The sequence below is a fragment of the Hyperolius riggenbachi genome, chromosome 8 (assembly GCF_040937935.1).
Source record: "Hyperolius riggenbachi isolate aHypRig1 chromosome 8, aHypRig1.pri, whole genome shotgun sequence".
Lineage (NCBI taxonomy): Eukaryota > Metazoa > Chordata > Amphibia > Anura > Hyperoliidae > Hyperolius > Hyperolius riggenbachi.
In genome coordinates this window covers 277,866,315-277,876,736 of record NC_090653.1, presented here as the reverse complement: position 1 = coordinate 277,876,736, position 10,422 = coordinate 277,866,315, and the positions used below count along the sequence as shown (strand labels likewise).

At 45.0% G+C, this 10,422-nt stretch overlaps 1 protein-coding gene across 1 annotated transcript; it reads left to right on the top strand.

Annotated features, from left to right (window-relative positions):
• Positions 1–294: 294 nt before the first annotated feature.
• On the top strand, positions 295–7,571 carry LOC137528577 (histo-blood group ABO system transferase-like). The gene is made up of 3 exons (XM_068249918.1): positions 295–332; positions 2,919–3,053; positions 6,613–7,571. Exons 1-3 carry the CDS (start codon positions 298–300, stop codon positions 7,316–7,318), a joined length of 876 nt encoding a protein of 291 aa, XP_068106019.1. The 5' UTR covers positions 295–297; the 3' UTR covers positions 7,319–7,571.
• The last annotated feature ends 2,851 nt before the right edge of the window (positions 7,572–10,422 follow it).

Sequence of the window (10,422 nt, the reverse complement as noted above, 5' to 3'; positions counted from 1 at the left end):
ACCATATAGCAGCATAGAGGGTGCTAATGTGTCTGGGAACGCGAAGAATCACTCGCGTCCCCAGCCTGTCAGCTCCTGTCACCGAAACAGGACGTGGCTGCCGGCGGGGCCAGGAGGATCGGAGGGAGATGGCGAGGGCACCGGACAGCTGCAGGGGGCTATTGGAAGCCCCAGGTGAGTAAAACTAATTTTTTTTGTTTGACTTAAGTGTCCCTTTAAGTCATTTAAAATGTTGTCGTCTCAGTTGTTTCATCACCTATAACTAATTCAGCATTGTTTTTAAATTCCCTTCACAGGATGTTCTATGACAAGCCGGAATGCCTCAAACCAATGTAAGTTTTTCATCTAAAGGTGGCCACTAACGATCCAATTTCTAGCGAAAAATCGTTTGAGCGATCTGATAATTCTAATCGGAAGAAAAATTGTTCACTACACCATCAACGAACCAATCTTTGCTTCTTATCTATCACAACCAACTAGAAAATCCAAATTTTGGTTTGACCAAAATCAAATCGGACGACTATTTTCATAATCGTTCGTAATCAATTGTGCCCATCAATGGAGATTATTGACAACCAATCCGATCAGAATTTCTGATCGCTCAAACGATTTTTCGCTAGAAATTGGACCGTTAGTGGCCACCTTTACAGTTCATCAAAGGTCATAAAAGAAAAGCTGGCAGATATCTATGATGGGGAGGAGGGGACTTGCATGTCTCTCCACAATCTGTGGTCACAATTCTTACCTAACCACGCATGCGCAGAATGCTCCGGAGCACAGCCGGCAGGCACAGACGCTCAGGAGTGCGAATGAGGAGGCACAAGGACGAGACAGAGCATGCGCTGTAGCCGCGTCCCCCCTTTATCAGAGCTTTGAAAGCGCTGTCTGTGACTTCTTGTTTCCCTCCTGATCCTTAGCTGTTTTCATAAACATAGCTAGAAACCATGGGGCACCATAGCAACATTTTGGTTGCCCCCCCCTCCCCCAAAAAAAGTAGTAAGGCATCTTTGCACTCCCCTCACACACTCACGCACCAGAGGTGCCCTCCAAATCTGGGCAACTCCTCAGTATAAGTAGCCAGAGGTACCCTTAATATTAACCACTTCACCACCATGGTAGCGTGTATCTATGCCCCTTTTAACATCATTTCCCCACCAGGGGCATAGATACACGCACCCCCGCTGCTACCGCCACTGACCGCGCTCCCACTCGCTCATGCGCACGCTCCCGCACTCGTTCACGCCGCCAGCCGCTCACCTGGAGATCAATGAACGGGAAAACTGTTCCCGTTCGTTGACCTAACCCCCCACAGCAATGATCGGCATGCTTCCATGAGAAGCTGCGCGATCATTGTGAAAAAAAGTTTCCCAGCCTCATAACACTTCCTGTAAGCGTACTTCCTATGCTTACAGGGCGCATTCACAAAAAAATACTGTGGCCATCTTGTGGCCAAATAGTAAAACTACATCCAAAAACATTTTTCATATATAAATACCTAGTATTACATTATAAATTAACTCATTACCTCCCACACTCCCCAATTTTATTTTTGTAATAAAAAGAAAAAAAATTACAATAAAAAAAATACATAAATAGTTACCTTAGGGACTGAACTCTTTAAATATTTATGTAAAGAGGGTATAACACTGTTACTTTATAAACTATGGGCTTGTAATTAGGGATGGACGCAAAACTGGAAAAAATGCACCTTTATTTCCAAATAAAATATTGGCGCCAAACATTGTGATAGGGACATTATTTAAACAGTGTAATCACCGGGACAAATGGGCAAATACATTTCATGGATTTTAGAAAATTATGAATCAAGGAACATGCGCTAATATATGCTATTTTCTTTTATTCTAAATATACTTTTTCCATAAAATGACAATAAAACAGTATAAAATTCCTATAATCACCCTTACTAATTATGCATTATACACACTCTCATTCATACCATCCACATTCAAGAAATTCTCCAGATCTCGGAAAATTAACTAAAAAAGGATGAGGCAAATTCCAAATCTTGTGCAAAACTTTCAGATCCACAGTCAATATTGTGATCGGAAGAAAAGGGGATTAATTATCCAATATGCATAAAATAGATTGCAATCTATTGTGGGCGTAATCTAGGTTGCAAAACTCCCAACCGTTAAGTCTGTTACTGTGGGACCCGTCTTGTTAGTATACAACGGGTTTGGTGTATGTCTTTTATACTTCTTCAAATAATAATTAGGTACATTGTCTCATCAAGGAATACCTTTAAACAGTCTGGTGTCACTCCGTTTGTACAGCTGCGTATACAGCTAAAAGACTTCTGAGCTCTGGCTCTCCGTGTAGCTGTTCTGCAGTATCCGGGGGCATACGTCACTTCCTACTGCTAGTTCCAGGACGACGCTCGCTCTTCCGGATCTCACCGCTATCAGCTGCTTCTCGGTGACGTCACCTTAAAAATAGAGGAGCTTGTGTATATGTGATTGGCCGCTGAGCGCTTCCACAGCCTTCCACACTCCTGAATCCTTCATAAAACGGAGAATATAATCTTACCGAGAAGCAGCTGATAGCGGTGAGATCCGGAAGAGCGAGCGTCGTCCTGGAACTAGCAGTAGGAAGTGACGTATGCCCCCGGATACTGCATCATTTCAAAGTTGGAGGCTGAAAATTTGCTGGGGCCATCATAAACGTAATGTGTGATCTTCTAATGATACTCTCCTGAGTCTCCTCCATCCAAATCACCTCTTCCCAGAATACCAGATTTCTCACATGCTTCTCCAGTCCTTTGGAACTCCCTCCATAAGTTTGTGCAACACTCTCCAACCTTTTGAAATATTGATGATATTGATAAAGTAGATGGACTTTATTTTGAACAGCATTTGACTCTGATTTGTGTATATAATACAATTTCTATTTTATTGTAGAAGAACAGATGTCCTCACATTAACACCTTGGCTGGCCCCGATTGTCTGGAACGGAGTATTTAACAGAGATATACTGAATGCCCAGTTCCATCAGATGGATGTTCGTGTTGGTCTTACTGCATTTGCCATTAAGAAGTAAGGTTCTGCTTTGAAATCTGAAAGCTAACTTACAGATATAAAAAAAAGTTTACCTCTGCCTCTTTCCTCTTATTATTAAACATTTGTGCAGAGCTAAAATAGCTTCTCTCAGTGCTTTCCAGAGTACATTGAAAAAATAATGTTACTAACTGTCCATCAGGGGATCTCACAATCTAGAATTCCCTTGTAGTCATATGTTCTACCAAAGTCATGTGTAGGGACGTAGCAGAGGTTGCGACCAGTCACATCGGGGCCCTTGGGTCAGAGGGGCCCCAAAGGGCCCTCTCTCAACTGCAGTATTAGCTCTCTATTGGTCCTGTGCTCATAATAATCACTTCTATAGATGCTTTGAATAGTAGTAATAATTAACAAACTACTCCCCATCCCCTTCTTGCACCTCTGACAGTGTGGTTGCCATTGGCAGGTTTTGGTGCGCCGTATCAATTGTTATGTATAGAGTGCTTAGGGGGCCCCAGTGTAAAACTTGCATCGGGGCCCACAGCTACTTAGCTACACCACTGGTCATGTGCCCTACCATATTCATATTCATATATTTTACCATAGTCATGTGTGCCTACTGTAATGAATTTGCCACCATTTGCGGATGCGCCATTTGCATTATCGGCCGCCTCAGCCAACTTAAGTCAGGCAAGTGTACGAGCCTTAAAGGGACTCCGAGCAGTCCAGAAACTATGGAAAGATGCATATCATTTAAAAGCTCTCTTTCTCCTCTTTCCAATGATATATAAACCGCTGCACTACGCCTTTTAGTTTTCGCTATTTTCGCGATTGAAATTGTCGCGGCCGCAATTTCAATCGCGAAAATAAAGAAAACTAAAAGACGTAGGGCAACGATTTAGGTGTCGCCAGAAAGAGGAGAAAGAGCGCTTTAAAATGATATCCATCTTTCCATAGTTACATTGTATTACACAGGCCGACTTTTTCTGCTGAATGGAGCTGCTGACACTGGGGAAAGTGTCGTCCTGTGTAATACAAGTAACTATGGAAAGATGGATATCATTTTAAAGCTCTCTTTCTCCTCTTTTTGGCGACACCTAAATCGTCGCTCTACGCCTTTTAGTTTTCTTTATTTTTGCCACTGAAATCGCGGCCGCGGCAATTTCAATCGAGGAAATTAGCGAAAACTAAAAGGCGTAGGGCGGCAGTTTATATATCATTGGAAAGAGGAGAAAGAGAGCTTTAAAATGATATGCATCTTTCCATAGTTTCTGCACTGCTCAGAGTCCCTTTAAGACCCAGTGGATGCCCCAATCTCCTCCGCAGTCTTCACCTTGTGTGTGCCGTCCCTGCTCAGCTAAGGGATGACAAAGTACGTTGTCCCAACACCCGGCTACACCCATGCTTTCAAGTACGCAAGGTATAGGAACTGAAAGCCGTAAGGTAATAGTACCACCTGGACTCACTAGGCAGGGATACAGGCAATAATTATAGTCAAACAGTCCAGGGTCATGCACAGAAATCAGATGGCAGTCACTCAGAGGGATAAGCAAGATCGTAGTTAGCTAGCCAATGTGATACACACACAAAATCAGGTAACCCAGCAGCTAGCTCTAGCATCTTAACACTATCACAGGCAAGATACAAGTGTGTCATCCATGTTTAAAAACTGCCAGCAGCCAATCAGAGAGTTTCCCTGAACTGGCCAAGCAATCTAGCACTCAGTCCATCCGCGCTAGTTCATGGGACAGACCCGAGGCAACGCCAACAACATGTGAAGAGCCGGGCATCCTTCAACGCTGGAGACCTCCGGAACATCGCTGGAACCAAGCCAAGGTGAGATCATGAAAGTGTCATCCTGAGGTCAGTTCCTCTAGCCTTTAAAATTGTTCTTAAGTGTTTTAAACTTTTTGGGGTGCCTCCCTCCGATTCAGAAAGAGCAGGTCAGGAAACACATTTCCCTCTTCCTCTCTCCTGATTTACCTGGATGTGTTTTAGTGAATATGCTTTATCAGAGAGATGAACTTAAGGTGATGTTCTTTCCCCTCCCTTAGCATAGAATGTCCAAATATGAGTATTAAAAAAAAGTACTCAACAATGCTATGGGAAGTAATCAGGGATATCCAAGGTACTCACAAACACTGGTCCACATGACAGCCCAGGGGCCCCAGGTCTCTCTCACTCACTGGGGCCCCCAAACCACCATGCGACACCTAGAGGGAAGTGCGGGCAAGCCCTGGACCTCTCACCTCCAGGGAACTCACCCCACCACCTCTAAACTGAATGCCAACTGCAACAAACACAATTGCTAACTTCCAGTCAGAGCAATATCCTGCCTCTATCTGGCCAGCAGACGCTTGTCAGCCAATCAGGTGCACTGTCATACACCCTTTGCCTGTTGTACCATACCTAGCAGGAATTACATAGATTAGCATTCAGGTGGGAGGCTTCGGTTGGACGCAATCGTGAATTGCGTCGTTTAACAGGGACGCCCCGTGTAGGCACATCTCCCACACGGTCCCCTCCCTAACCACTCACCTGTCAACCGCATCGTAGAAGCTGCAAAAAATAAAATTTAAAATCACAAACACTGGTCCACATGACAGCCCAGGGGCCCCAGGTCACTCTCACTCACTGGGGCCCCCAAACCACCATGCGACACCTAGAGGGAAGTGCGGGCAAGCCCTGGACCTCTCACCTCCAGGGAACTCACCCCACCACCTCTAAACTGAATGCCAACTGCAACAAACACAATTGCTAACTTCCAGTCAGAGCAATATCCTGCCTCTATCTGGCCAGCAGACGCTTGTCAGCCAATCAGGTGCACTGTCATACACCCTTTGCCTGCTGTACCATACCTAGCAGGAATTACATAAATTAGCATTCAGGTGGGAGGCTTCGGTTGGACGCAATCGTGAATTGCGTCGTTTAACAGGGACGCCCCGTGTAGGCACATCTCCCACACGGTCCCCTCCCTAACCACTCACCTGTCAACCGCATCGTAGAAGCTGCAAAAAATAAAATTTAAAATCACAAACACTGGTCCACATGACAGCCCAGGGGCCCCAGGTCTCTCTCACTCACTGGGGCCCCCAAACCACCATGCGACACCTAGAGGGAAGTGCGGGCAAGCCCTGGACCTCTCACCTCCAGGGAACTCACCCCACCACCTCTAAACTGAATGCCAACTGCAACAAACACAATTGCTAACTTCCAGTCAGAGCAATATCCTGCCTCTATCTGGCCAGCAGACGCTTGTCAGCCAATCAGGTGCACTGTCATACACCCTTTGCCTGCTGTACCATACCTAGCAGGAATTACATAGATTGTTGCAATATCCAAGGTACTCTCAGTGAGCTGATCAAAAAAAGTTCTGTAAAGAGGAACACACCGGCCACATGACCAGCATTTTGGAGTCTGAAAAAGGCCAATGCGTGACACGGTGACAGTAGAGGAGTGGAGGCTTCTCCAAAACATCCATCATGCAATCACCAAAGCTGAGCACCTGAGAGGCTCAGCAATAGACCAAGTCTGGTTTTTGAAGCTCTATTTTATCTTGGAATTTCATTGCTATAGATTTTTTTTCTCTCTTTTTCAGATATGTCATGTTTCTCCCAAAATTCATTGAGTCAGCTGAGAAGTTCTTTATGGTTGGTCACAAAGTCAACTATTACATTTTCACCGATCGTGTCAAAGAGGTGTCTAATTTCACACTGGCTGAGGGGCGAAGGGTGGTCACCCTGGAAGTACCGGCTTATGAACGGTGGCAGGATGTAACAATGAGGCGTATGGAGATGATCCGAGACTACTCCATGAATAGGTTCACCAATGAAGTAGACTATTTAGTGTGTGTTGATGTAGACATGGTTTTCTTGGATGACGTTGGGGTGGAGATCTTAAGCAATGTCTTTGGAACCTTACATCCTGGATTCTTTGGGGCATTACGGAAAGAGTTCACCTATGAGCGCAGGCCACAGTCGACTGCCTACATTGCATTTGACGCCGGTGACTTCTATTACGCTGGAGGAAATTTCGGTGGGGTCATAGAAGAAGTCATCAAATTGACTAACTTTTGCCACAATGCCATGCTGGAGGACAAACAGAAGAATGTGGAGGCGCTGTGGCACGACGAGAGCTATTTAAATAAATATTTTCTCTTTTACAAACCAACCAAAATCCTCTCACCAGAATATATTTGGAACAATTATTACGGCTCTCCTGCGGCTGTGCAGAAAAAACGTTTTCTTGGTATAGAGAAAGATTACAATGTGGTCAGATTTAGACGGGCCATTAGTAAACCCTGATATCTCTAAGAAAAACAATACTGAACTATAAATGATAGGTTAAGTGTATGGACAATGTCCTAAAACAGAATGGTATGTTTGTGCGGCTGTGCAGAAAAACGTTTTCTTGGTATAGAAAAAGATTACAATGTGGTCAGATTTAGACAGGCGATTAGTAAACCCTGATATCTCTAAAAGACAAATAATACTGAACTGTAAATAATATGTTAAGTGTATGGACAATGTCCAAAAACAGAATGGTATGTTTGAATAATAATAAAAAAAAAAAAAAACTAGTCCAAATACCTCTTTAGTGGGACAAGATCCCATTATTTGATCAAAGCTTCTGTTTGGGAGAGATCTAAGTCCTCTTGAGTTACTCCAGCGTCTCATACCCCCCACAACTGAATGCTGCCTGCCTTACCCTGTCCTCCTTAAAGGATATCCGAAGTGACATATGAAATTATGAGATAGACATGTGTATGTACAGTGCCTAGCACAAAAATAACTATGCTGTGTTATTTTTTAATTTTTTCTTTCTCTGCCTTAAAGAGTTAACCACCCTGGCGTTCTATTAAGATCGCCAGGGCAGCTGCATGAGGGTTTTTTTTAAATAAAAAAAAAACTATTTCATGCAGCCAACTGAAAGTTGGCTGCATGAAAGCCCACTAGATGGCGCTCCGGAGGCGTTCTTCTGATCGCCTCCGGCGCCCAGAATAAACAAGGAAGGCCGCAATGAGCGGCCTTCCTTGTTTTGCTTAGATCGTCGCCATAGCGACGAGCGGAGTGACGTCATGGACGTCAGCCGACGTCCTGACGTCTGCCGCCTCCGATCCAGCCCTTAGCGCTGGCCGGAACTATTTGTTCCGGCTGCGCAGGGCTCAGGCGGCTGGGGGGACCCTCTTTCGCCGCTGCTCGCGGCGGATCGCCGCAGAGCGGCGGCGATCGGGCAGCACACGCGGCTGTCAAAGTGCCGGCTGCGTGTGCTGCTCTTTATTTGATCAAAATCGGCCCAGCAGGGCCTGAGCGGCACCCTCTGGCGGTAATGGACGAGCTGAGCTCGTCCATACCGCTAAGGTGGTTAAACATCAGGTATGTAAGTGGCTGACTCAGTCCTGACTCAGACAGAAAGTGACTATAGTGTGACCCTCACTAATAAGAAATAAGAACACTTTCCTAGCAGAAAATGGCTTCTGAGAGCAGGAAAGAGATACGAAGGGTCAATAGTTCACAGATTTTAGCTCTGGCATACTTCAATGAATGTGTCATTGAGCAAAAACAATAAAACAGTAAAAACTTAAAAAGGAGGATTAAATATAAAATAAAACTGTGGAATATATAATTTTTAGGAGAAGGAGGATAGATACAAACCTCGGGCGTCCTTTAGAAGGGAATTATGTAAACACAGTTAAAGGAGATATTGTGGTCACATGAGACAAACATGTTTAGAAAAGTAGCCATAGGATCCTTATTAGGGATGGTCAATGAGAGGGAAATAATTTTGAGTCGATGCAGCATTATGCAAATTTTGTGTACAAATTTATGCAGCTTAAAAATGAACCAATCAAATCCTGTTGAGATCAAATATAATTGGTCCATTGTCAAGATGCATCAATTTGCATATAAGATTTGCATAATGCTGCATCATCTCAAAATTATTTGCATCTCATGGACCATCCCTAATTCTTACTGTGACTTGAATAATCCAGAGGATAATCAGTATTTATTAACAAATCAGGGTCAAGGAGTAATTAGGGTCCATTTATTCTATGTCATGACTGTACAGTGTCTTGTATTTCTTATGTATATTTGTTCCCCATTATTTGTTTGTACTTTGTACAGCGCTACGGAAGATGATGGCGCTATATAAATAAATAATAATAATTTACACTGGACCAAAAAGTGTTGTGGATGTGTAAACATTTTCAATGTTAAGCTTAGGGCCTGTTTAAACTCGGCAATAACAATGGAGCGGAACTCATGTTCCCGACTGGAATTTTTTTCCGGAGCCTCCATACGCTGCAAATGTAAGCCTATTGGAAACATTCTGTCCATTTGCACTAGGCTGTTTTCCCCTTCCATTCCGGATCTACTAACCTGTCTTCTCTGTCTTTGGTCGTCATTGGCATCCTCCACGCTGCTGACCACTGCTGGGCTTGTTGACAGCACCGGTATCAGAGTCCCTGCAGAAGCATAGGGCTACCCACGGCCAGGCCGAGGCAGAGGCAAGAGAGGCTCCAGCCTCAAGGCGCAGTGTAATTTGGGGCGCCCAACTCACTCAACTATCATTCCCCTATTGTGTTTGAAGCAGAGAGAAATAAGAAAAGGGGATACATGGCAGTGACTGCAAGCGGGGAGGGGAAGTTGAGAGCCCTGGGGCGCCTCTTAAGGCTGCCATACACTGCCATACAGATCGCCCAACATATAGATCCTTCTCTGATCTAATCTGATCACAGAGGGATCTATTGGCTGCCCATACACTGCACACAGATTTGAATTGTTTTCAGTATGAAATCGATTCAATGAAAACTTGTGGAGCCGCCACTGCCACCTGCCTTGCCGCCCCAGGTCATTCCTGTGATGTCACAGTGATCAAATCTGCTGTATATCGTCGGGAATTCGAGCCAGTGTACACTCATACACTAGCTGGAATTCCCGCGAATACACAGCAGACATTTAGTGTAATAGCAATCAGTGTATGACGGCTGGGGTGGGAGGGATGGGGAGGGGCCTCTTAGTCTAATAGCAATCAGTGTGTGACAGCTGGGGTGGGAGGGATGGGGGAGGGCTCTTAGTGTAATAGCAATCAGTGTATGACGGCTGGGGTGGGAGGGATGGGGAGGGGCCTCTTAGTCTAATAGCAATCAGTGTGTGACGGCTGGGGTGGGAGGGATGGAGGGGCCTCTTAGTCTAATAGCAATCAGTGTGTGACGGCTGGGGTGGGAGGGATGGGGGAGGGCTCTTAGTGTAATAGCAATCAGTGTGTGACGGCTGGGGTGGGAGGGATGGAGGGGCCTCTTAGTCTAATAGCAATCAGTGTGTGACGGCTGGGGTGGGAGGGATGGGGAGGGGCCTCTTAGTGTAATAGCAATCAGTGTGTGACGGCTGGGGTGGGAGGGATGGAG